The sequence below is a fragment of the Diplotaxodon limnothrissa genome, linkage group LG3 (assembly GCF_057381915.1).
Source record: "Diplotaxodon limnothrissa isolate DT_005_m linkage group LG3, D_limnothrissa_male_GT1.1, whole genome shotgun sequence".
Lineage (NCBI taxonomy): Eukaryota > Metazoa > Chordata > Actinopteri > Cichliformes > Cichlidae > Diplotaxodon > Diplotaxodon limnothrissa.
The window spans coordinates 16,544,321-16,571,010 of record NC_140598.1 but is presented as its reverse complement, the minus strand read 5'-3'; the positions used below and the strand labels follow the sequence as shown (position 1 = coordinate 16,571,010).

The 26,690-nt window shown below is 42.4% G+C and overlaps 2 protein-coding genes across 2 annotated transcripts in view; one reads left to right on the top strand and one right to left on the bottom strand.

The window, feature by feature from the left end:
• LOC146634692 (alpha-2-macroglobulin-like) overlaps positions 1 to 26,690 on the bottom strand; it is a 102,123-nt gene that overhangs the window by 52,556 nt on the left and 22,877 nt on the right. The window lies entirely within an intron of this gene.
• The window catches only part of LOC146634694 (alpha-2-macroglobulin-like), a 24,975-nt gene continuing 2,445 nt past the window's right edge, over positions 4,161 to 26,690 (top strand). Inside the window, exons 1-29 of the mRNA XM_085343691.1 lie at positions 4,161 to 4,383; positions 4,463 to 4,643; positions 4,739 to 4,892; positions 7,418 to 7,470; positions 7,576 to 7,596; positions 8,146 to 8,311; positions 8,386 to 8,470; positions 8,567 to 8,717; positions 10,897 to 11,014; positions 11,108 to 11,217; positions 11,314 to 11,481; positions 11,716 to 11,943; positions 13,406 to 13,469; positions 13,564 to 13,709; positions 14,116 to 14,265; positions 14,964 to 15,107; positions 15,214 to 15,313; positions 15,410 to 15,557; positions 15,927 to 16,152; positions 16,413 to 16,539; positions 17,100 to 17,221; positions 17,307 to 17,358; positions 17,584 to 17,667; positions 20,359 to 20,535; positions 20,786 to 20,861; positions 22,074 to 22,230; positions 22,807 to 22,881; positions 26,453 to 26,615; positions 26,686 to 26,690. The exon at positions 26,686 to 26,690 is cut by the window's right edge and continues 183 nt beyond it. Of these exons, the coding sequence (XP_085199817.1) occupies positions 4,304 to 4,383; positions 4,463 to 4,643; positions 4,739 to 4,892; positions 7,418 to 7,470; positions 7,576 to 7,596; positions 8,146 to 8,311; positions 8,386 to 8,470; positions 8,567 to 8,717; positions 10,897 to 11,014; positions 11,108 to 11,217; positions 11,314 to 11,481; positions 11,716 to 11,943; positions 13,406 to 13,469; positions 13,564 to 13,709; positions 14,116 to 14,265; positions 14,964 to 15,107; positions 15,214 to 15,313; positions 15,410 to 15,557; positions 15,927 to 16,152; positions 16,413 to 16,539; positions 17,100 to 17,221; positions 17,307 to 17,358; positions 17,584 to 17,667; positions 20,359 to 20,535; positions 20,786 to 20,861; positions 22,074 to 22,230; positions 22,807 to 22,881; positions 26,453 to 26,615; positions 26,686 to 26,690 (3,531 nt within the window). The 5' untranslated portion in view covers positions 4,161 to 4,303. The remainder of the gene's footprint in view (positions 4,384 to 4,462; positions 4,644 to 4,738; positions 4,893 to 7,417; positions 7,471 to 7,575; positions 7,597 to 8,145; positions 8,312 to 8,385; positions 8,471 to 8,566; positions 8,718 to 10,896; positions 11,015 to 11,107; positions 11,218 to 11,313; positions 11,482 to 11,715; positions 11,944 to 13,405; positions 13,470 to 13,563; positions 13,710 to 14,115; positions 14,266 to 14,963; positions 15,108 to 15,213; positions 15,314 to 15,409; positions 15,558 to 15,926; positions 16,153 to 16,412; positions 16,540 to 17,099; positions 17,222 to 17,306; positions 17,359 to 17,583; positions 17,668 to 20,358; positions 20,536 to 20,785; positions 20,862 to 22,073; positions 22,231 to 22,806; positions 22,882 to 26,452; positions 26,616 to 26,685) is intronic.

The window sequence follows — 26,690 nt, the reverse complement described above, 5'->3', positions numbered from 1 at the left end:
ATATGAGTAAATATTTCTAAGCATGAATGACAATCAACAATACAAATCTAACACTAGGTAGAAGAGCAGCTCCAGCGCGCACATTACTGATATCCACCTGTGTTACCTCACTTATATGAGGAGCTGGATCATTTCTTAGGCACAAATGCATAACCTTATATGAGTAACTCTGGATTAAAACAATGACATTCTTAGGTGCAGAGATAGGCAGTAACGTGTTACAAGTAATCCAGTTACCTTTTTCAAGTAACGGGTAATGTAAGGGATCGAGCACGCTGCGTTACTGTGTTACTAAACCGTGTTTGTTGGTGAGAGTGTCTCATGACAATGATGTACAAGTGTGACGTCCATGGTAACGGACATGTGCAGATCAACAATGGAAAATGTATCGAGTGTGGGAGAGAGTACGACCATGCAGCATTTAGAGATTGGAAGTACTTACATTACTTTGAGTTTGATTCCATAAAAAGTGACAAAAACATTGGAGTCCACTGTACACTGTGTGGGAAGAAAACTTTACAATCAACAGAAAAAGTTTACAATGCCTTTGAACATGGACACTGCAGGCCTACTTGTTGTTCCTAGAGTATTTAAAAGTAGAATGGGAGGCAGAGCCTTCAGTTTTCAGGCCCCTCTTCTGTGGAACCAGCTTCCAGTTTGGATTCAGGAGACAGACACTATCTCTACTTTTAAGATTAGGCTTCAAACTTTCCTTTTTGCTAAAGCATATAGTTAGGGCTGGACCAGGTGACCCTGAATCCTCCCTATAATTGTTAAAAGGCCGAAAACCTCTCTTGAGGTCAATTACTGATGTGTCCTGAAATCTGTATGTAAAACGCAGTGTAAATAACAGGTAATAAGCTGGCTCGTGCTGCTGTCTCAGAGTCCACTGGGGGTGGTGGAGTCAGCCATAACCTTTACTAACATTTTCTTAGGATTCAATGACGAAACATGAGTTTCGGTCAGTTTCCCTAACCACTCTGCTTTTTCACTGCCTAATCCTAACCGAAGACTCTTTCCAGTCATCTTGCCTGGCTGTGCGGAACTCTTTCATGGATGGACACAGTATGCCCCTGGACCCGCCCCAAGTGAGATCCCAGCCAGGTGGAGCACAATATCCATAGAGGCTGGGGTCTATCACACCAAGTAAGGCCCCAAGTGAAGGCTGTGTAAAGATGCACCAGCACATAACAGCAGGGTGCAAGATGCTAGCAGGCAGGGCATACATGGAACGCCATAACCAAGTGGCCGGGGTAGTGTACAGAAACATCTGTGCTGAATACGGCCTTGAAGTCCCGAGGTCAAAATGGGAGATGCCCCCAAGGGTGGTGGAGAATGACCGAGCTAAGATCCTGTGGGACTTCCAGATACAGACGGACAAAATGGTGGTGGCTAACCAACCGGACATAGTGGTGGTAGACAAACAGAAGAAGACGGCCGTAGTGATCGATGTAGCGGTTCCGAATGACAGCAATATCAGGAAGAAGGAACACGAGAAGCTGGAGAAATACCAAGGGCTCAGAGAAGAGCTCGAGAGGATGTGGAGGGTGAAGGTAACGGTGGTCCCCGTGGTAATCGGAGCACTAGGTGTGGTGACTCCCAAGCTAGGCGAGTGGCTCCAGCAGATCCCGGGAATAACATCGGAGATCTCTGTCCAGAAGAGCGCAGTCCTGGGAACAGCTAAGATACTGCGCAGGACCCTCAAGCTCCCAGACCTCTGGTAGAGGACCCGAGCTTGAAGGATTTACCACAGGGGCGAGTGGGGATTTTTTATAATAAAAACTCACATACATTAGAGTGAAGTAAGAAACATTTTTGTAACCTGTGACAACAAACACAACAACACAAATCTGAAAGAGAAGAACTGTGTGAGAAAATGATTAAATACTGTATATGTAACAGAGAGACACGGAGACATCATGTTAATATGTAAAAACATTTAATGTGGTTCATACAGCAGGGAATTAAAAGGAACGGACTTCAGCGTGAACGACCAGTTCCCCAAAGAGATCTTGGAACGACGCAGGGTCCTCTTCCCAATCCGACGCGGCTTCATCCAGAAGGGCTCCCGCGCTGTCATCGCTGTGGACCGGCTGTACGTGGACGGACAGCTCCACCGCGACCCCAACATCACTCCGTGGCTGTATTAACCTCACACCACATAGGAATCAGCTACACCCTTTCCCTATCCACTCACACTAACTTGCATTAACATCTGTCTAACTTACCAGTATCAAGTCGCATCTTAAGTGTGATATGATAGCAGAATTAACACCGTCACTCTCCGTCAGTGGTTTGATTGGAATGTTTCCGGGGGTTTTTGGGGTTTTTTTTCTCTCTTTTCCCCTCTTGTTTTTATGCTGCTCACCCCTGTCCTTGGTTTCTTTCTTTATTTCTTTCACTGCCTCGATCACCTGCTTCGACACTCATCCACAAACAACATCCTTTATTTTGACACATATTTTGGCACGATCACGCACAGTCATGCGCTCAACGGCAGCACATTTACATCAGTCAGACAGCGCACACAGTCATATAGGATACACACACTTAAGCCAAGCGTACTCATATTAGTAAATATGCACACACATTTTTTTCTCTCTCCTTCTCTTTATTTATGAACAAGTGATGTATTCTCTCCACCTGTCTAAGCGACACACAAAGTGTACACCCCTAGTTATACACAGACAACTATGGGTGCACTAAGGTTTGGTACATGGAATGTAAATGGAGCTGGCTCCAGAGAAAAGAGGTTAAAAATATTTAACCAACTCAAAAAACTACAGGCAGATGTTGTCCTTTTACAAGAGACCCACAGACCTCTTAGAGGTTCGAATGATCTTAAAACACCTGAGTTTCCTAATGTGTTCTCAGCTTGTTATAATTCTACACAAAGAGGAGCAGCAATTTTAATCCATAAAAATATTAATTTCACAGTACTCGATACAGTTATAGATCCAGGGGGCAGATTCTTAATCATTAAACTATCTATACGTGATAAAAAGCTATGTATTGTAAGTGTATATGGTCCAAATGTTTTGAAATTGATTTCATGAAAGTATTTAACTTCATTTGGGATAACGGACTTTACTGCAGAATTCCTTTACTGTAGTCAAATTTATAAGAGAAAATTGTTGAGCTGTTAAAATGGGAGACAATCCAACTTTATGACGTTTGTCACGATTTAAATGAGCATGCTGTCTAGTCCTTGGCCACATGTTTCAGCACATTAACCATGAGTGAGCTCATACCATAAATACATGTATCATAATAAATATCTAATAATATCTAATAATATCATAACAGCAGCAGATATTCAGTATATCAGTAGACTTCAGTCCTTCATAGGTTCAGTGCTGTTAACTGTTTTTTTCTGTTATTTTCTGGATTTGTTCATAAGGATGAACACATCTGTATGTGTGTTTAAACATGCCCCACTGCAGCACATTAGTAAGACAGAACAAACAAAACCCCTTTTCCCGTAAAGGCAAATCAAAGAAGACAAATAGAATAACATGGGGTAATACTGCTGGGTCCAGAGGGTCAGACATAATGACTCATTCTCAGCAATGTTACAGTTTAAAAACCAGACCAGAAATCCCTCCAAACTCAGCAGTGTGACTGTCACTGCTGTTATTTCAGCAGTTTGATCTGTGTTGTTTACTAAAGTGCAACAAAAGCTGTTTAACATGTTTCATTTTGAATTCTTACAGAAACATTGTGATTTTTGTCTTTTAAGCAAATATAGCAGTCTGTGACATCACTGATGAATCCATCCGTTGTGTTTGAGCCTGTTATCACTACACAAACGTTTGTTTAGTCTTTCCCGAGAAACAAGGTCAAAAACATGGCAGTCAGACATCCCACGCTGGGTAAAGGGCACTGTTGGTGGCTACACTTACTGTAACGCCCAGTGATTTTAGAGAATATCAGTAGTTACACACTACAGTGGGATATCCCAGCACTGACGGTAAGAAAATGCACATTATTAAGTAAAACAGGCACATTCGAAACAGAAATAACTTTTTGTAACAGCCGAATTAAACTCTGAGCTGATTTAGAAACATCACCTCGGAGCACTGTATGTTACTGTAATGTTTTACACTGAACAACAAGCTTTACTGTTGTCTATAGTTTAGTGTTCAGTGCTGAAAGCAGGAATGGGATTTTATAAATGTGTAAGTGATAGACTTTGTGGAGATCAGAGTACATGAGTGCGTTTCAAACACGTGGCTGTTATGTGGGTGGGGACGATCAGCCGATATTTAGCCGAAGCTGACACTGAGAACGATCACAACCAGTCATGGACCGTCTCTGGATCCTGAGCTGCACTCTGTGTGTCCTCCTGAGCTGGATGCATGTGGATCAAGCGGTGGCTGAACCGTGAGTTTGTCTTCAGCGTGTTTTTGTCTGTGTGAGTTGTTCACTGCAGTAACTGCTGTATGTGTGATGCTGTATGCAGCCAGTACCTGGTGGCCATTCCTGCAGTTATTGAAGCTGGAGCTGAGGCCAAATTCTGTGCAACTCTCCGACAGCCCAGTGGGACTCTGGTCATGACTGTCACTTTGATGTCCCGAGAGAAGAACACAACATTATTCACGCATACGTCAAATGAGGCCTTTCAAACCTGTGTTCAGTTTGAGGTTGGCAACCAGCACTTTCACACACGAAGTGTGTGTTAGTTGTTATCGTAAGCATTATAGGCTTTAATGACCATCTAAATATCCCACTGTCTCAGGCTCCTTTGGTACAAAAGGAGGTGCAACATTTTCAGGTGGAGGTACGAGGAGACACATTTTACTCCAAACAAGTCAGAAAAGTGATGATCCGAGCGTCTGATCCCGTCACATTCATCCAAACAGACAAACCCATCTACCTCCCTGGACAAAAAGGTAACAATGTGCTGTTAATATAAGACATGTAGTTCATTCAAATTCCAACATCATGAGCCAGCTGCTCCACCATCTCCAATTTGTGTAACAAGTTTTGTGGTCCAAAATTTGGACACACATACAGTGATTGATGTGAAATGTTTGCTTCATAGAGCAAAATTTTTTCAAGATATCAATACGGTCGATCGAGATGTTTATTCGAAGTTTGAAATCCGACTCCATCTTTGAACATAACTACCGCATTTTCCAGACTATAATGCGCACTTAAAATCCTTTCTTTTTCTCAAAAATTGATCCGCCTTTTGTAAGGTATGAAGCCGCACAGCTTGATGGATTGTCAGAGCATTACGGCTAGAAGAGTCAGAAGCCTGGGTCCTAAACGCCGTATGTTCAAGTCCTAAAGTCAAACGAACACTGCAGCATCACTGAGAGTTAAAAACTGTCTAAATTCTTTCCTCTTTAATAAAATGATCAGCCTTGCTGCTTTACCAGGTGTAACAATTAAGTTTAACATCCAGGCATCCATGCAAACAGAATTTATTAAATTTAACAGAGTTAGAAGTTAGCAGGAAGTTAGCTCACTGGTTTTGCTAGCTACCTAATATAGCATGTTGTGACTGAGAGATTTCTGGATAGAAATAAAACATAAAGCTCTGCTATCACTTCAAACATTACCGAAGTTGGGCTAGCTGGTATATAATGATGTGCTACGTGATCGCTAGCGACACAGTTATGTTAGCATAACATAAACACAGTGAAGCTGGAGGATGAACGCTAAATTTTTTCCATTCGATAAACGTTCCCGATGGTTTTTGACGAATGCAATCACACGGAAAGATGCTTTAAATGGACCAAACTTCAGTCAGGAGAACAAATGAGATAATCCATCCACAATACCAGGTTAGTCATTATTATAAGATAAGATAACCTTTATTAGTCCCACACGTCAGAAATTTGTTTGGTTACAGCAGAAAGTGGACAGTGCAAAGTTACATAGCATAAATTATAAGGCGTTTAATGCGCCCTATATTCCAGTACGCCTTATGTATAAAAACAGACCCGTTTCAGACAAGTTCATCGTCAGTGCGCCTTATCGTCCGAAAAATATGGTATTTTAAAAAACAACAAAAGGAAAAAAAATCCCACAAGTTTCATATTTGAGCTCACACTAAGGAAGAACTTCACATTGCAAAAGACAGCTCACACGCTCCACAGCCGTCCCCTTAATGTGGATGGGTGGATGTGGGTCAGCATTCCTCCTGTAGTCCACGATGAGCTCCTTGGTCTTCTCGGTGTTAAGCAGCAGGTTGTTTGTGTCGCACCACTCAGCCAGACGATCCACCTCCTCCCTGTAGGCGGAAACTTTCTGCAGCCATTAACAAACACCAGAATAAACACCCCGAGGCTGCTTTTATTGTTGCTGGCGACTTCAACCACACCAACTTAAAGACAGTCCTCCCCAGATTCCACCAACATGTCTCCTGCCACACCAGAGGAGACAAGACTTTAGACCATGTGTATTCCAACCTGGCTGGAGCCTACAAAGCCACACCCCTCCCCCACATTGGACAATCGGACCATCTCTCCCTGTTCCTCACACCTAGGTATTCACCACTCATCCAACGTGTGAAACCTGCTGTGAGGACAATTAAAGTGTGGCCAGAGGGGACAGAGGCAGTGCTCCAGGACAGATTTAAAAACACAGACTGGAATATGTTCACCCACACAGACCTGGACCAGTACGCCTCATCTGTACTGGATTACATCTCCGAAACCACAGACAGTGTCACCACCCAGAAACAGATCACCATGTACCCCAACCAGAAGCCTTGGATGAACCGGGATGGTCGTCTCCTCCTGAAGGCCCGCAACACCGCCTTTAGGTCAGGAGATGCACACGCCTACAGCACAGCCAGGGCTAATCTATAGAAGGGCATCAAAAAAGCCAAACACCATTACAAAAAGAAGGTAGAAGAACACTTCTCCAACTCCAACCCCCGACGCATGTGGCAAGGACTCCAGACCATTACAGACTACAGGACCACCAAACCCTCCCCCGCATCCTCTGATGTCTCCTTCCTCAACGAGCTCAACAACTTTTATGCTCGTTTTGAGCGAGGGAACCCCACAACCACAACCAAAGCAGACATGACGCCAGACCACCAACCTATGACTCTCTCCCCCACCGATGTAGGAGCGGTGCTCAGCAGGATCTGCTTTCTGCAGAAAGCAGAAAGAAAAAAAATCGTGAGGGAAGAATATGGAGGGCCTCGGGTGCCAAAATGTATTAAATACATAATTAAATAATAAATTAAATGTGTCATTAATTAAAATATAAATTAGCAATATCAGTTCAATTTCAATAAATTCTATACATATGTCTCATACATGTCAGTCCATTATCTGAGATCTGTCTAGGCTTGCTGTGCAGGGTAACCAATCAGATCCATGTTTGATAAGTTGCAGTGACTTTGTTTTAAAGTACAAAGAGAGAAACAGAGGTAACCTCTCAATTCTTCTCAAAGTGAATTTCAGAGTCGTTGCGATGGATAATAAAATGCGACCTGCCAATCAGCTGGTGAGTTTTTGAACAGTATTATTAATAATGCTGTTTGCAATTTGGATGCAGTGATTTACACAACAGTTTCTTAACTCCACCTGTCTTTCTTCCTTTTTCTTTCAGTATGATGTCATTGAACTTCAGGTAAGAGGGCGCCTCTAGAAAAGGCTTTTCCTTCTCTTGCAAATGCATCAACACAACACTGAACACATGCAGTCAGACAGACTTGAAGGTTCCCTGCTCACTGTTTGCATACACACTGCTTCTGCAGTATTACTCCAAGTTACTGACAGTGCAAGCTTTAAAAACTGGACAAAGTGGGTTGCATGTATGTAATACACACCGTGCAGGGGTCTGTTCTGTCACTTGATGCCCCACATGTGAAAATAAAATGACAGTGATTAAATCAAATTAATAATTTTGATTTAATTACTCCACAAACACAGCCACAGCTTCCCTGTCATTACAGCTTAGGTTTCTTTATATCACTTAGTTTTTAAACATTTATAAACAAGTGCTTCACATCTAGAAGAGGACAAAGCTGGCTACAGATGAAGACAGGACATCTTTATGTCCCCCTAAATTTATATTGTCCCGTTTTAGCTCTAATGTTGTTGAAAAGGAAAATAAAGAATCTAGTTGGTACTGTACTTACACCTGTGTAGTAGCTGTCACTGTCACTTGATTTAACAGGATCCTCACAGTAACAGGATTGGACAGTGGCTAAATGAAACATCCAATAGCAGAATACTGCAGCTTTCTTACTCCTTGGACGCTGAGGCCCCTGAGGGACCGTACCAGATCATTGTGTCAGTGGGTGAGAGGAAAATATCTCACAACTTCAAAGTGGAGAAATATGGTAAGTCAGTCTTATTTATTCTTAAATTCTTTGTTGTAATGGAGTGCAAATGCTGACATTCATATTTCCCCCAGTTTTACCCAAATTTGATGTGACAGTAAATATATCTGAAGAAGTGAGTATTGGGCAGGAAGACATTGAAGCTAAAGTGTGTGCAAAGTAAGGAAAAGTTCTTTCAGGACAAATTATGTGTTGTAAAATCTGGAGTTTGGAGAGCAAATGACTCATAATGTTTACTTATTTTTCTTAAAACAGGTACACGTATGGACAGCCTGTACCAGGACGTGTTACAGTCAATGTGTGCAGACCTATTAATTTGTATAGAGGTTTTGGTATATTGGTGCACAGTGAGGATGATTTGGCCCTATTGCAGATAAGTGCGCCCTGCCACACAGAGACAAAGCAGGTACAGTTATGGCTTCATTTCTCTTTTTTCCCTGATACTTTGGGTACATTCAGGCCCCTGCATTAGCATTACAGCAAACGGGTTGCCTGCTCTACCCAGCTGAACTGGCGCCGTGTGTTCACTTTACTGTTGGCATTTGTTTTAGATTCAAAGAACAAAATGGGAATAAAGGATGTGTTTTAGCTACAGGCTGCTTAACAATGTGCCCAGTGTTGGGAAGGTTACTTTTAAAATGTATTCAACTACAGATTACATGCCCGAAATGTATTTTGTAACATATTCCGTTACGTTACTCAATGAGAGTAACGTATTCTGAATACTTTGGATTACTTAATATATTATCCTGCTTTTTACAACTACATGAATGAACTATTGCTGTGTGATTACTGAAGGTTACTCTCCATATCAACACCAACTAGATGTTTAAATCTTAATATAAATGAGTAACAGTAGGTGGACATTAGGTAAAGCTGCACTTTTTGCAGCGATCTCGTGTAGAAAACTATTTCGCGCGTATATAAAACAGGTCCGCGGCTCCGAACCGTAGTAAAGGGACCTCTGGCTGATACATTGGTTCCGTGTCGGCTTGTAGCCGAAAACTAGCTTTGCTTTGTTGTGTGGGTCAACTCTGCTAGCGAGAGACAGAGAGAGGCGTTGAAAGGCTGCTCCAACGGGACTTATTGTTTCAGAGGAAAACACGAACACAGTGTACAGTCGAGTCTAATATATATGAAACAGGAAACACCGCCGTGTAATCCATTTATTTCAACAAAGTAACTGTATTCTGAACTAGGACGCTCCAAACCCACACAGAAAACCATCACTGTGTGGCGCCACGACGGTGACTCTGCACTGCAGCACTGCTTTAAATGCACAGACTGGTCTTCAGGGATGCTGCTGTGTATAAGGGGAAGCTGGATTTAGAGGAGTATAGATTGGCTGTCCTCAGCTACATTAGTAAGTGTGTGGAGGATGTTACCACCACCAAGTCTGTGATGTGGTATCCAAACCAGAAGCCCTGGCTGAATGCAGAAATCCATTCCCTGCTGAAAGTCAGGGATGCCGTCTTCAGGTCTGGTGATGCACAGAAACTCAAGAGGGCTAGGAGAGAACTGACTGCAGGCCTTTGAGAGGAAAACAATATTTAAGTCTGTGGGTCTTTGTGCTGATGCACCTGTAGAACTTCCCTGAGGGAAACAGGCTGAACATGTTGAAACCAGGGTGGGAGCTGTCCTTGGTGATGTTTGCTGCTCTGCTGAAGCAGTGGGAGGAATAAATGTCCATCAGGGACGGGAGAGGGCTGTGCTGCATTGACTACACTCTAAAGTCTCGCTCTGTCCAGGAGATGTCAGCAGAGATGAGGACACCAAGGAACCAAAAGGTGTGGTCGGACTGGTGGAGGTTGGGGAGGGGTATATCTCTATATGCATGTTTGATGTTTGAGTAAACATGATCTAGAGCAGGGGTCGGCAACCTGTGGCTCCGGGGCCGCGTGCGGCTCTTTAGTCCTTATAGTGCAGCTCCGTGTGGTTTGGGAAAATAAATGAGAAGTATTTAGCGGAAGTGTATTTTATTTATGTTAGTTCTTTTTTAACTTGTAGTTCTAAATTGGAAGATTATTGTGATATTGAAATATAAATATAAAATTATATTCTATTATTTTATAAATAAATGTTTTTATGTATAAAGTTACGTTGAAACCAAGCACACCATTGTTGTTCTTGTGACATTACCAATAAGTTTCATGTGTCACATGGCCCTCTCCCTAATGAAAAAACAAAAGTTGTGTCCAAGATCTTTGCAAGCTCCTTTGACTATCCAAGATGGCCGACTTCTAAATGCCACCGTGGTCACCACCCATCTTGAGGAGTTTGCCCCTCACATATATTAATGTGCCACAAACAGGACTTTAATATCACCAACCATTCCCATGTTATTACGGTGTATCCATATAAATGGCCCACCGTGTAGAGCGTTCTCCTCTGGTCCCGTTGTTGCACCAGCTTTCATGCACATAGAATTCATCAAATTCTAAATGAGCTCAAGTTTTTCATGACTCTATAAAATATCATAGTTTGAACATTTAATATATTTTATAGATTCGACTGTGAATGAGATTTGATTCTAATTTTGGTTTATTCTTGTATCAGTGATTTTCTTTCTTTATTGCTCTTTCCAGGCAGACAAGACTGGCTGTGCAACTGTTTCCTTCAACATGTCAATTTTTACTAAAATGGACCAAAAGGTGCTTCATGATTTTCTGGATATCAGGGCCAAAGTGGAAGAAGAGGGAACAGGCAAGTTGTGTTATTCCTTTAAAATGACACATCGATGTGTATTTAACCAAAAAGGCATTCACAGGATTGTAACATGAACGTTTTTACATTCAGGTGTTTCACTCCCTCAAGAGAAGAGAGTCACGATTTCTTACGTCCTTGGAAAAGTGTCTTTCATTAACGTGCCCAAGGTTTGGGAACGGGGATCTAATGTGGAAGGAAAAGTAAGCCTAACATGTTGTTTTCAGCTCAGTTTGTCGTACAAAGCACATTTAAATTGTTTGTATTTTCCACTGATAGAGCATTGTGTTATTCAACAGGTCAGAGCAGTGTACCACAATAATACACCAGTTTGTGACGCACCGGTCTACCTGTTCACGGGACAAATGTGGCAAACACGCTCACTACAAAATCTGACAACTGACAGCAACGGTGTGGCCTCATTTTCTTTCAGCACTGATAACTTTGACCAGGATATCCAACTCCATGTGAGCTGACACCCGGAAACAATGTGTAATTTAATGCAGCCATGACAGCAGCCTGAAGCCACAATTGGTTTGTGATAGGCTGCAAATGTCCAAATACCTCCCACAGTAGGAAGCTGCAATCCTGAAACAGTTTATGACTCATCTTCCTCCACCTTTGCCTTGCTTATAAAGCCTCGTTGTCCAATGTTATTTGTAGATCAAGTTTTTAAATTTTTGTTTCCTATCCCCAACTAGGCAAGCCTGACACCAACAGTGGGCTACCCAGGATATAGAACTGCATACTATGACAGGGGATTTCACACATTATCCATGTCCCAGCCGTCTTCTCCTGATATTAAAACAATCAGCTCTCTAGAGGTACAGAAGAAGGATAAAGCAGTGTCCTGTGACGCAGAAGAAGACGTATCAGTCAACTACACTATAGTGGGAGAGTCTCCGGGGTCTGTGGATGTCATTTATCTGGTGAGTTATCTCTGGGTTTACTACAAAGTTGAACATGACCAGACTTTTTGTGTATTTGCTAAAAAAGTACTGTTGTAATGCCCATCATGACTGAAGAAGAAACTTTCAGTCCATCATGAGAATCTAGCAGCTTCAATCTATTTCAGCATAAATACTGATCCAGCCCAAACTATATGCTTTAGCAAAAAGGAAAACTAGGGAGGGCGTCTGTCTCCTGAATCCAAAGTGGAAGCTGGTTCCACAGACTTCAGGTCTGGTCCCTGTGCTTTGTCCCTCATCATTTTCTGTCAGCTTAGTAATTAGCCTCAGTGTTTGGTCCTTTGTTCATGATATCCTTAGTTTTCTCTCTCTGCTAAGTATTTAAATTCTTAGGCCTTCTTAGTTTTAGTCATCTGGGTTCTGCTCTCAGTTAAAGTTGTTTGTATTTTAGCCCTCATTATAGTTATTGTGCTTTTCCTGTGTCCCCTGCACTTTTGACTGATTGACTGATGACCTTTATTGATCCAGAAGGAAATTGGGTTAAAGGCTGCCAGCACTCCAGCGCCATCTTACCCTTCCAGCCATACATACATTGCACAAACATCACATGGGGACGACAGGTCAGAAGAGGTAGAACAGTGGAAATACCCAATGCACGAGGAAAGACGAGGAGAAAAAACACCCACAGAGACTAAGCCCTTAAAGGGAGATCGGTTTGAGAACAGAAAAAACACCTCAGCACACGAATCTTCAAATCTCACAACAAAAAAGACATCAGAGGCATCATTAAGAAGAAAAGTCTTGATCCTAATGTTCTTTCTAACTTCAGGCCAGTTTCTAAACTCTCTTTTATGTCCGCAATTTTGGCAAAAGTTGTTCTCAAGCAACGTCCGACCTTTTTAGATGTTTGTGGCATTTGTGAAGCATTCCAGTCTGGTTTTAAATCTTGTCCTGAGACTGCACTTTTACTAGTTTTTAATGATCTTCTTATAACTGTAGACTCAGGTTGTTCTGTTGTTTTAGTCCTTTTAGATCTGACTGCTGCCTTTGACACAGTTGATCACAACATTCTCTTATGGAGACTCAAGCACGTGACTCAAGCACGTTGTTGGTCTTAAAGGCTCAGTTTTATCATGGTTTAAATCATACCTGTCAGAGAACTCATGTTCTGTTGCTATTGGGCAATGCCCCTCTTCCTCTGCCCCTGTGTGTTGTGGTGTGCCACAGGGCTCTGTTTGGGGTCCAGCTCTGTTCTCCTCATACACGCTGCCTTTTTTATTTTTATTCCTATATTTAGGAAATACAACATTCCCTTTCATTGTTATGCTGATGACATCCAAATTTGCTTCCCTTGAATCTGGATGTCTCTTAACCTTTTAATTCAAACACATTGAATTAAGGTGTCAAAACCTTTCACTGGTAGTGATGTCCACAGATATCAGTGCTAGTTCATTCTTGTTTTTAAATGATTTCTGTCTTCCAGGTGTTGTCCAGAGGAGCAGTCACCATGCAAGGACAAACACGGGTTCAAGTGCAAGATAGATCGGGTAAAATTTCCATATTTCCACAAATGCCACAGCCAAGCATTGACGTTGGTCTGTTTTGTTGATCTGTGGATGCATGTTTGGACCTGTGTTTCAGTGAATGAGGGCCAGGTGTCCTTTAAAGTCAGAGTGTCTCCTGAGATGGCTCCAGAGTTCCAGGTTGTGGCTTATGCCGTCCTGCCAAGTGAGGATGTAATTGCCCACAGTGCTGACTTCTCTACTGAGAAATGCTTCAGCAACAAGGTGAGTGTAATTCTAGAGGTGTGCTGTGTGTTTGGTGTCTGCAGTCATGCCATGTCGTTCAAATCAAAGTCATCTCCAGGTGGCTGAATCACCTGAGGATTTCTAGCATCAGTAAATGGACTGGTTGTTGCACAGCTGTTTCTACTCTACCTGAGGACTCAAATTGCTTCTTTATATGACCTCATGACCCGCTCACTCCCATTTATACAAGCACCGTTTTCAATGATGATGCAAGTCCTACCTATCTAACACTGACACAGTGTTCATACAGTGTCCAACGTGGGCTACAGCCATCACATGGGACTCATGATTTGTCACTCACCACAGTGAAGCAGCTCATTTAGCCAGCAGTGAGTGGGGAGTTATCACAGTCACTAAACTTCTACAGGTGTTTTGTGTGTGTCAGGTGTCAGTGGAGTTTTCACCGTCTTCAGCCGTCCCAGGTGAAGAGACCAACATGCAGGTGACGGCCCTGCCACGTTCTCTGTGTGGTGTGAGCGCCATCGACAAGAGCGTTCTCATCAAGGAGCCTGGGAAGACTCTGGATGCAGATAAGGTAACTGCTGATATTAACACCAGTGAGGTGGACACATCCCTTATTTCCAGAGCCCGTAGTGTCGTGAGTTACCAGCAGCTCACGTCTGGGCAGTCGTACATTGAACTGTTTTAAACAGTCAAATGCTGAGTTTGTCTTAAAGCAAACTGGTATAAAAAATACAAGGTTACATATGCATGTGTCTGTGATGACAGTCAGGTAAATGCATCACCTGCCAGTCAGTGTCTACTTTATTGAGAAGACTTTAACTTTAAACTGCTCAAAACTGCTCAAATACACGAGTATTTGTTAATGTTATACATACAGAAAAACCTGGGAAAAGTGAGACTTGGTGAGTTAAAGGAGCTACAGAGACAGCTTCAAATGGAGAACACTTACTGTAGCCATATAAGTCACTAAGAACGAACAGTTTATAGAGAAATTGTACAACTTCTGTAAGATCCCTCAACTACAACACCTCATATCTGTGGAGGCTTACTGCTGACTTCATCATTTTTATTTATTTATTTTTTAAGAACCCTTCTTAGATAATCTAGCAGTTCATTTGAACCTAATCAGTTCTAATATTTACACCAGTACTTCATTTAAGAGTTTACAATTATGTGGACCAAATGTGACCATGATCATGATAGATCAGTCAAAACTTCATAGGACTAAAAATGTTTGGAGGTTTTGCTGATCTGCACTTTTCTTTTCAGATATTTGACTTGCTCCCACTCAAGAAATCCTCAGGTATCCCGTATGAGGTTGATGATGCTACAGACTGCCTTAATGTGAGACCAAAAAGATATGTTTTGCCGCACCCCAGTCAAGAGCAAAATGACGCCTATGCAGTTTTCCAGGTAAAATACAAGTATACCTGTGAGTCCGTCAAACATAACGTAAATACAATAGTTTTTGTTGTTGCACCAGTTTTTGCTGATCTTTGTGTGCTGCTGAAATATCTAGAAAGTCGGACTGAAGATGGCGACAAACTTGGTTTTTCGATTGCCTTCATGCCTCAAGTTCAAAGGAAAAGTCTACCGTGATAGCTATCTTGTCTCCTCCGGTGAATCATTCACTTGTTTGTGTTGTGTCTGGCTATAAATTTTCTTTGTATTTACCAAAAAGAAAACACGTAATTATTTTTTCTCTTTTTATTTAGTTATACTTCCCCTGTCTAGACAATATTCTATTCAACTAAGTAGTCCTGGTCTGGGATCTGCTGGGCAGCTTCCTCCTGAAGCTGCACCAATAGAGACAGCTCGCTCTTTCTTCCCTGAGACGTGGATCTGGGATCTGGTGGAAGTTGGGTAAGTATCTGTTGTGAAGAGATCTGGTGCATATTCCATTTTAAAAAGTTTATACGATCACATTTAGAAATCCATGTGACCTTTCTGCTGTGTCTTTGCACACATGAAAAAGATGAAAATAGAATAATTGTGAGTTTTTTCTTGAGCATGTTTTGATGCTTCAGGCTGATGTTTTGTCATATTTAAAGTTTGGTGGGATATATTATTTCACTGTCATCAGCACCGTGGAGCTCTTTTACTTTGTCAATGCAACATATACAAGTCATTCACACTGCAGGATGTAACTACACTGTTATACAAGTAATTTACAGACATAAAAACATGTTTGATTATGTTACAGAATATGTTTGTGTGTATCTGCTGCTTCAGAGACGATGGGAAAAGGGGCGTGTCCCTGACTGTCCCAGACACCATCACCACCTGGGAGACGGAGGCTTTCTGTTTGTCCTCTCAGGGTTTTGGTTTGGCTCCTCGTAAAGAAATGAAAGTCTTCCAACCTTTCTTCCTTGAACTCACCATGCCCTACTCCATCATCCGGGGGGAGCACTTTGAACTGAGGGCGACTGTCTTTAACTACCTGACCAGCTGCATCATGGTAATCAATGATTAAAGTGTTTAGATACATGTCTGTTCATAGCCAAGGAAAGCCATACTGAAAACATGACTTTCTAAGCAAAATTTATATCATAGTTATTAAAATACAATAGAAAATATCTTTTCTTTGGCAATATAACCATGCAGGATGCAGGCCGTTCTTGAAGGGCCCCTGCTCACCAACACCTGCAAGCTCACCTGTAGGTGTGTTCACATTTGAACTCAGGTTTAAATGTAGCCATGTCTGTGTTCCTCGTACAGGTTACTGTCACTCCTGGGCCGTCCTCAGATTACACCCTCACGCCTCTCTCTGGTGATCTGTACACATCCTGTTTGTGTGCCAACGAGCGCAAGACCCTCAGGTGGACCATGATCCCAACAGCCTTAGGTGAGGATCAGGCTTTGGTCCTCCACACGTGGGGGTTGTAGGGAGTGGGGCAGAACGTCTATACCTCCAGCCTGAGGGCAGCAGCTGCCTCCATCCTCATGCTTTACTTAATGCAGCTGTCTTAGCCAATTACAAGTCATTTTGAAACCTTCCTTTCAATTCATTATGCATGCTTCCCTTGGTCAGTATCATTAGAACAGACTGTTTGCAGTTGCATTGCCATGCAAATGATTTCTTCTTAATCTTAAATGGATCTTATGATTTGCAGTACTTTGGCCTCCAGCAGGACTCAGCAGCAACCCTGACATCATTTTGGACTGTTTTTTTTTTTCAGCTCATGTTTTTCATGCCTGATGCAGTAAAATTTCCAATTGTAATTGATCTTACCTTCGACTTAGAACCAACATTAAATCTAGATTTAGATCTAGTGTGATCACAGTTAACCGCCTCCTTTTGTCCCAACACATTTCCTTCTAGTTTCTACAAAATCTGTAAAATAACCTCGGTAACCTTTATTTTAATGGAGAGACAAAGAAGGTGACCTGTGCTGCTGCTTTTAGGGGCTGTGAATGTGACTGTGTCTGCTGAGGCCGTAGCGTCCCATGTGTCATGTGATAATGAGGTTGTGAGCGTACCAGACAGAGGTCGCATCGACGTGGTCACCAAATCTCTCATAGTGAAGGTCAGTGTCATAAATACGAGACGAGAAAAACATTTTTACTCATAAAATTTAAATTGTTACTCATTTTAAAGATACTTTTCCTCAGGCCGAGGGAAGTGAGACGACAAAGACGTACAACTGGCTTCTTTGTCCAAAAGGTCAGTGTGATGTCCATCAGTCACAAAGTTTAAATAAAGAAATGACCTAAATGCTCAAAGTTAGCAGTGGAGTGCACTGTGTACATAAAATGTGCCAAATTTTCATCTTTTACTTTCACAAAATGTAACGATATGTGCTGAAGATCAGGCCACCTGGTGACTTTGGACAGTAACTCTGTTGTAGTCGTGACTTCCTGATTGGACGTTTGTTGTGTCTGTACACAGGAAGCCCGCTGACGGAGGAAGCAGAGATACATCTGCCTGAGAATGTGATAGAAGGATCTGCCCGCACTTCTGTATCAGTCCTGGGTAAACCTCATCATTTCATCTCAATTTTGATTCAGCCAAATAAAATATGGCAGGTTAAAGCTTTGTTAAAAAGGCAAATTACTAAAACAACAGAAAATAAAAGAGACGTCATGTTCAAGTAAAAGTAAAAACCGTATTCAGCTTTTAAAAGATGATTTCATTTATAGATAGACCCACGTCTTCCTGGCCTTGTGTGAAAAAGAAATGGACCCCAAAAAGGCTGTTTGTGCCATTCTGTGCAGGAAGAACTGCAGTCTAGCTTTAGTCATAAGTGTGTTTGAAACGCTGAGTTTTGGCCCAGTCACACCAGAGGGTTTTCCAGCGCAATCGTTCTGGTCATGCAGAATCATGTCAGTAGGATTTAAGTCCAGATTTTGACTCGACCACTTTCTGGTGTCCTGGATCATTTTCCATCTTAACCCTCTGGGGTCGACGTATGCGCCGACACGTCAAAATCACATGACCAATTTAAGACGACACAGCTACAAGATAGTGATGGGATTTCTTTCTCTTGTTGGAGAAACGGCTCTTTCGGCTCGGCGCATTAAAAAGAGCCAGGACTTTCAGCTCCCAACTGGCTCTTCAGGTTGTTTTGTTGGTCGAAAGTAACGGACTTCAGACTATATACCAGTTCTTGAATTGTGTCGATGGACCACGTAAAACCAGAGTTATGATAAAAAATACACATAAAGTTTTTTTCTGAACAAAACAGTGGCGTTTACAGCAGGAAGAACGGTAAAAACGGCGTTTTCTACAGACAGCGCTAGCAAACACTCTCCGCTTGCGCGTGAAAAAATAAAAATAAAAAACACCCCTTCCCTATTGGTGTTAGAGTTTACCATGTCAGCCAATCAAAAAATGATATGGCAACATGTGACGCTTGGTTATTTAGGGAGAACGGCATTTTTAGTAGTGACGGAAAGCGAGCAAAAGAGAGAGAGAGAGAGTTTTCATATGTCACACATTAGTGACGTTTAGCGTGTTTGGAGGCTGTAGTTAGTGTGTTGTGTAGTTATTGTGTTGTATTGTGTGTCAGTTATACTGCTGAATGTCACATTTGCTCCAAAAACGCCGTCAAAGGCAGAGTCCAGTGTAAACGCTGTTCCCACATGGAAAACTGGACTGATGCTCCTCCTGCTGTCAGACCTGGTTTAGGCCTGTGCTGTTCTCCTCTGTCTTATACTGAACACAAATCATTTGTGTGCCTTCTTATTTGATGCAGAACTGATTGTTCTGTAAATAGATTTAAATGGTTATGTAAAAAACGCCTGAGGCCTGGGCTGCATTTTTAGGTAAATAGTACCATATAACTTTGTTGTTTGCAAAACTTGTGCATAATTTTTAGAAATGTACAATTTCTATTTGCATTTCAAGTTATGAAAATAATTTGTTAAACATGTTTGTGGGTTTTACAGTAAAAAATATAACTTTTTTCTACTCGGATTTTGAATTTATTGTCTGAATTTAAATCAGTTGTGCTAATATAGTATAGTATAGTATGGTATAGTGAAAAAATAACTGAAATTTCAGATATTTGAAGTTGTGCTGAAAGTAACGATACCAAACAAGGCAAGATAAACAGTTTTTAAAGGTGAGCTATAGAGGTAAAATCAAAAGTAGTCAAAAACGGCCAATTATACCCTGACCCCAGAAGGTTAAATGCCCAAGTTTTAGATTTAAGGCACAAACTGATAGCTGGACATTCTCCTGGTAGAGAGTTCTTCCCTCCAGGTCATGGCGAGCTACTGAAACAGCAGAGGCATGATTTAACACTGGGCACCAGCTGCCTTAACCAGACTCCTCCGTCACTAACCACCTGAACCCAATGCCCCACCCCTCCCCTGCAGCTGAGCCGCAGACAAAGCTACGCCACACAGCCCCAGAGCATCACACAGTTGGTATGATGTTCTTTCTATGAAATGATGCGTCACTTTTAAGCCAAATGCAACAAAACTCAAAACTTTTTCTCTTCAGTCCACAAAATATTCTCCCAAATATCTTGTGGAGCATGGAGATGTTTTTTGGCAAATGTGAGATAAGCTTTTGTGTTCTTCTTGGTCAGCAGTGGTTTTGTCCATGAATGCTGTTTTTGCCCCGTCTCCTTTGTATTGTTGAATTGTAAACTCTGACCTTTACAGAGGAAGGCAAGGCCTTCAGTTCTGGGTGTTGTTGGGATTCGTTTGACTTTTTCGGTGAGTCGTCGATGTGCTAATGGAGTAATTTCGGCCACATCTTTTCTAGTTTTCTCAGTTGGTGGATAATGGGTTCCAACATGGTGCACTGGCGCTCCAAAGCTGTAGAAATTGTTTTTAATCCTGTCCAAACTGATAGATCTCAAGACTTCTCGCCTATTTTTGAATTTCTTTTGGTCATGGCAACGATGTGTTTCTTCTGGACGTCTTTTAGCCTGCTTCCCTTTGTCAAACAGATTGTACTTGAGTGATTTCTTGATCCAGCAGGTCTGGCCTTAATCAGGCTTGGGTCCTGTTGGTGAAATGAAACTCAGTCTTCCCAGAAATATTTGGTTAATCACAGTCAATCTACGATTTTCAGTTTGGATGTTTTTTCGCTCACTAAATGAAATCATCATTTAAAATTGCATATTGAAGTATTCAGGTTATCTCTGCCCAATAATACAAAGTTGTTTTACGCTAGTTTTGTTAGTTTTAGTGAATCAGTGTTTTTGATCAGGTGACATCCTCGGCCGGGCTCTGAAGAACCTGGATGGATTGCTGCAGATGCCGTATGGATGTGGGGAGCAGAACATGGCTCTCCTGGCCCCCAACATCTACATCCTCCACTACCTGAAAGGCACACAGCAGCTCACCGCAGCCATCATGGAAAAAGCTACTAACTTCCTCACCAGTGGCAAGTTTTTATTGTTTCCTCTAAGAAGGAAATCATTTGAATCACTTCAACACACACGGTTCAAGAAACAAGCCGACAGGAGGCAGAACATTAGCCACAGCTTTTGGTCAAATGTGTCATTTTTCTCATCGGTCAGCAAGAGTCATTGAATTTCCCAAATCTTGATGTACACATGCAGATCCATAAACAAATGGAGTCCAATCATCACCATAGCAACAATGTCTCGATCATGGTGTCCCTGTTGTTACAGGATACCAGAGACAGCTCAACTACAAAAGTGCTGACGGTGCTTACACCACATTTGGAACAGGACCAGGAAACACTTGGTGAGAACATCACTGATCAAACATGTCACAAACCAGAGAGGTTACACTGGTTTTTAAATGTCCCACCAAACAGAAGACGTTTCTTCAAGTTTGACTACCCATTAATAACATAAACATGTCTACCTCTAATACTTTAAATAATTCTCCATTTAATCCTTTGACTAAGCCAACATTAACAATACCTTTTGGTTAATACTGTGTAATTTAGTAGGTAGGAAGGAGTATTAGAGCCACATAAAAATGTTATTGATCATTATTAGAACAAAGTCAAATTTTAAAGCTTAAAGTTATTTTACTTTAAGAAAAAGTCTAAATACTATTTCAATAATAAAGTCTTAATTGTGTTTTTTGAAAAAAGTCAAATTCAAATCTAAGAAAACAGTTGAAATGATTGTTGTTTCAAACGACTGCTATACCCTGTATAAAATGCCTTGAGTAGATGTAGTGAAATAAATCAGTGGTCTTGTGATACAGCATAGATCCTCTTTATTCCACGAGCGTGGAACCATCGGTATCCTTGCATCTGTACATTAGCAGCCATTTCCTTTTATACAAATCTAACCACATGCAGCTTTCTGCACCACTTTCTGCTTTTCAGTGTACTTATACTTACTGCCACACTGTTTTTATTGCTACAAGTGACATGGGCGACCGTGGCTCAGGGGGTTGGGAATCGCATCTGTAAACGGAAGGTCGCCGGTTCAATCCCTGGGCTCTCTGTCCTGGTCGTTGTGTCCCTGGGCAAGACACTTAACCCTACTTGCCTACTGGTGTTGGCCAGAGGGGCCGATGGCGCGATATGGCAGCCTGGCTTCTGTCAGTCTGCCCCAGGGCAGCTGTGACTACAACTGTAGCTGCTTCCACCAGTGTATGAATGTGAGAGTGAATGAATAGTGGTATATTAAAGCGCTTTGGGTGCCTTGAAAAGCGCTATATAAATCCAATCCATTATTATCAGTTCCTTCCTTGTTACTAAAACTGAGTCTGAAGTACGATTTCACTAATTCAGAGGGTAAAGCAACCGTGGCAGTTTGTCCTGAAATAACTGTGATATCCACATTTCTGCTTTTGTCTCAAAATACATTTTCAAATTTAACCTTGAAATTTCAAGTTTATTTTCATAATGATCAGTATTTCTTTCTCTTAATGTGACCTCACAGCCAAACATTTCCATCATTGTAAGACGTGTAAGTGTTGTTTTCTTTCTGTCAGGCTGACTGCGTTTGTGGTAAGAAGTTTTGCCAAAGCTCAGTCTTTCATCTTTATTGATCCCAGAAAGATCGAAGAGTCTAAGACCTGGCTGCAACATAAACAACAAGAAAATGGCTGTTTTGAAAAGTCTGGGAAACTCTTCCACAACGGAATGAAGGTAACCTGCAGTTCTTCGCTGTTAGACTGTGGAAACAGCCTCCAGTCTGGATTTAACAAATTTTATTAATAATGTCATGCATACATGGAAAACACTGTACTACATACTGTAATAGCTCACATCAGTATATTCTATTATTTTATTTAAGAAATTATTTCCATACATCTTGTTCCATTCAAACCAGCACTGCCTTCTATGTAGCATTCACACATATTTATACAAAATACAAAGTATGCACTAGAGACCAACTTGGGATTAGTATCTTGCCCACAAATATTTGGCATGCAGGCTGGAGCAGCGGGGAATCAAACCACCAACCTTCTGATTACTAGATGACTACACAAACTGTTTATAAGGTTGGAAACCCGAGGTGAAGAAACATCCATCTCACTGGAAATACAATGTCCAGATGAACAAAATCAACTTCCTGTTCATCTCTTTAGCTGGATGTTTGAACATGCATGAAGACATTGATGATACTAAAACCACATGCAGCTGAAAATCATTTTCATGACTTCATATCCCTGAATGTTGGTGCACTGATGATAAAGTGTCTATGATGTCTTCTGTTGACAGGGTGGTGTATCTGATGAAGTGACTCTCAGTGCGTACGTTACTGCTGCCTTCTTGGAAATGAATACATCCCAACATGTGAGTAGAGTCAAAGAATATCAAGGTATTCAACAAAAAAAGGAGTAGAGTTTGTGCTGCTGAGCCATGGAGTTAGGTTTAACCAGCAGTCTAGCACCCTGCTGTTATGTGCTGGATTGTCTCTGGGGCATCTTTACACAGCCTGCACCTGGGGTCTTGCCTGGTGTGATAGACCCCAGCCTCTATGGATCTTGTACTCAGAGCTTGTTGCTGTGCTGTTATGATTAGTGCCTCTGTGCTGTATTTCAGTCCAGCTTTTTCCAGCCACTGGTAGGATTTCTGGGTATCATCTACTTCCTCTATCTGCCGGTGGTAACATACTGTGCAGGGGCCTGTCCTTCCATGATGGTTCCTCGCCTTCCTCCTCTTTCTTGAGTTTCTGCTGCCTAAGGTATTCACTGAGCACGCTGTCAGTTGGGGCCATCTTCCTCGTACTCGTGGATATTCGTTGTTTCATCATGGAATGTGGTGCTGACACTCACCAGTCCCTGGCCTCCTTCCTTCCATTTAGCATGCTGGACTTGGGGTGAAACCCTCCATGCATGGTTAGGAACTTTCTTGTCTTGATGTCAGTGGCTTCTATCTCCTCCTTTTGCCAGCTTATTATCCCAGCAGGGTACCTGATGACGGGCAGGGCTTAAGTTTTGATAGGCCGGATCCTGTTCTAACATTCAGCTGACTCTTCAGGATTTGCCTGACCCTCTGCAGGTACTTGGTGGTAGCAGCTTTCCCAGCAGCCTCTTTGTGGTTTCCATTTGCCTGTTGGATCTCCAAGTAGTTGTAGATGTCCTCTATGTCTGCAATGTTGCCTTAGTTAGATTCCCTAAGTTCCGCCTACCTTTCCTCTCTTTGTTGTCATCCGACTACATTTCTCCAGTCCGAACGATATTCCAATGCCGTTGCTGTATATCCTGGTGGTGTGGATCAGTGAATCGATGTCTCGTTCACTCTTGGCATACAGCTTGATGTCATCCACGTACAGGAGATGGCTGACAACTGCTTCATTCCGTAGTCAGTATCCGTAGGGACAGAGCATCTCCTTGATAGATGGTGATTCTGCTATGGGCTTGAAGTTGGCCTCTAGTGTTGTACGCCACATTCCCATTGAGTTCGTGATGAAGGCTCTTAAAGTCCTGTTGATCTTGTACAGGTCTAGGCATTCCAGGATTCAGCTGTGGGGCATTAAGTCATAGACCTTCTTGTAATCAATCCAGGCAGTCTCGGCTGATTGTTACAAGTAGCTGGTGTTTTGCACCTCTGGTATTCTTGCCAATGAGTGGGGCACAGGAACATGTGTCTATTCATCTTAGCCACTATGATGCCTGACAGGAGCTTCCATGTGGTACTGAGGCAGGTTATTGGTCAGTAGTTGGATGGGACCGATGGGACCGATCCCTTCAAGACTGTCCGGCCAGTTGGATGGGACCGATCCCTTCAGGACTGTCCGCCCTACAGTTAGCCATTCTGGGTGTCTCTCGTCAACTAACAGCTGGTTCATTTATGCTGCCAGACGCTCATGGAGTGCAGTCAGCTTCTTCCACCAGTAGACGTGAGCCATACTAGTGTATGGCAAGGTGCTGGCCAAGGCTGTTAGTCGTTGTTTGGCAGTTTCCATGGACAGCTTGCTATACTTCTTCTTGGGCACCGACTTTGTCACACCTTTCTGCAGCTCCGATAGTTGGCTAACCTCCCTCCTTGATCTTAGCCTCTAGTCTCCTTCTTGTGGCTGTTCAACCTGTAGCCAAGCATCTTTCTGATCACTGCTGCTGTACTGTAGATCAGCTTGTTAGTCTCGATAATCGTGGCTGTATGTATCGCATTTACATCATCTAGCAGATCTTCACATCTTGGTAACCAGCTACGGGGAATCCAGTTTTCAAGTTTTGCCATGATCCTATCTTTCAGGTCACTTCCTCTTGCACTATAGCACTTGGGGCTTGGTAAAAATCTCGGGTGGAGGTGATGACATCTCCCCCCTGACCTGTCGTCCTGGCTCCCCCTTGCCGTAGCATTTGTGTGGCACCTCGTCAATCTCTAGCTGTGAGAGCAATACCCTTCTTTCGAATGTTGGAACACTGAGCTATTAGTTGTTTCGCTGTCAGTGTGGGTGCTGGGTATTCCATAGGTCCCTCATCCTATTCATGTAACCCCTTCTGCCAGGGTTTCTTGTATAGCAGCATTCCAACAACGCCCTATTTTCATCTCTTGCCCACCAATGCCTTCTTGTTCCAGTAGTTGATCCGGGCGACGTCCGAGCTGGTATGCATATATACATACATACACAAAAGTGTATAAACCAACAATATAATATACAATCTAATATATATATTACATATACCCCAAAAAGTTGATTCTGTTCATCTGGATGTTTTCAGTGGGAGAAACGTTTCGTCACTCATCCAAGTGACTTCTTCAGTCTCAGCTGACTGCAGCTTTCAATCTTATAAACAGGACATTTGCATAATGACTGAAACCAGCCCACTGAAGGAACAGTGGGCTGGGAGGTCAGTTCCTTAATCGTAATTATGCATATTCTCATGACCATTGATCAACAACCACCGATCAAGCACCACTGATCAATGGCCATCAGTACCATTCACAGAGAGTTGGGCAATGGCTGCAATCACAGCATTGTAAGATGGCAAAAGATGTACCCTTAGGCCCCCTCCTCGATTCAGAGATGGTCTTTCCTTTTTCACGTAAATGGCCTCCTTGACCCTACACTCAAACCAGCGTTCCTCCCTGTCCAGGATGTTACATCCTCATCATTGAAAGAGTGTCCACTGGCCTGTAGGTGTGAATAGACTGCAGAGTCCTGGCCTGACGAGGTGGCTCTTCTGTGTTGTGCCATCCTCTTAGCCAGAGGTTGTTCGATTTCCCCGATGTATAGATCCTGGCAATCCTTCTGGAACTTAACACCGTACACTATGTTACTCTGTTTGTGTCGGGGTGGAGCAGTTTTTGGCGCAGCGTGTTTTGGGGTTTAAAAGCCACAGAGACACAGTGTTTAGAAAAAAATGTGCCTCAGCTGTTCTGATACTCCTGACACATACGGGATCACTACAGGTTTTCACTTAGGCAGCAGTTGTCCTTCTCTCCTGGATCGGCTGGAGCTTAGGTTTACGGTACACATCAGCTTTTAAATGTCCTCCATCCCTGATGGAAATCTCACAGTCTAAGAAGACTAACCTGACACTTTTCATATCCTCCCTGGTGAATTTGATGTGTCGTTCCACCGAGTTAATGTGATCTGTGAATTGTGGAACGTCCTGAGAATTGATTTTCACCCAGGTGTCATCCACATACCTGAACTCTCACCAGCAAGGACTGGTATCACCACCCAACCTGTACAGTGTTTTTTCAATATGTTCTTTATATTGTAAATTCTACTAGCAGATTGCTCCAGTCTTTGCTTGATCTGTACTTTCCTCTAATTGCTGTGTTTTCTATTATCACGCTGATGTTTTGAGTGACTGAATCAGGAACTCTGCCTCCTATTCTTCTCACACTGGGTTTAATGAAAGAAGGTTTCTGTTTGTCCATTAAAGTTCTTTGTTTTGATCTTTTAAAGGATCCTGTGATGAACAAGAGCCTGGCTTGTCTCAAGGAGTCTCTCAGTGACCTGAGCAACACCTACACTACAGCTCTGCTGGCCTATGTGTTCACTCTGGCAGGAGACGTGGAGACCCGAGCTCACCTTCTGCAGCACTTAGACACAGTTGCAGTGAGGGAAGGTGAGCCATCCTTTAGCAGGACATCATTCAGGCTTTATTAGCATCACTGTGACTGTTATTGTGTTTGTAGGAGGT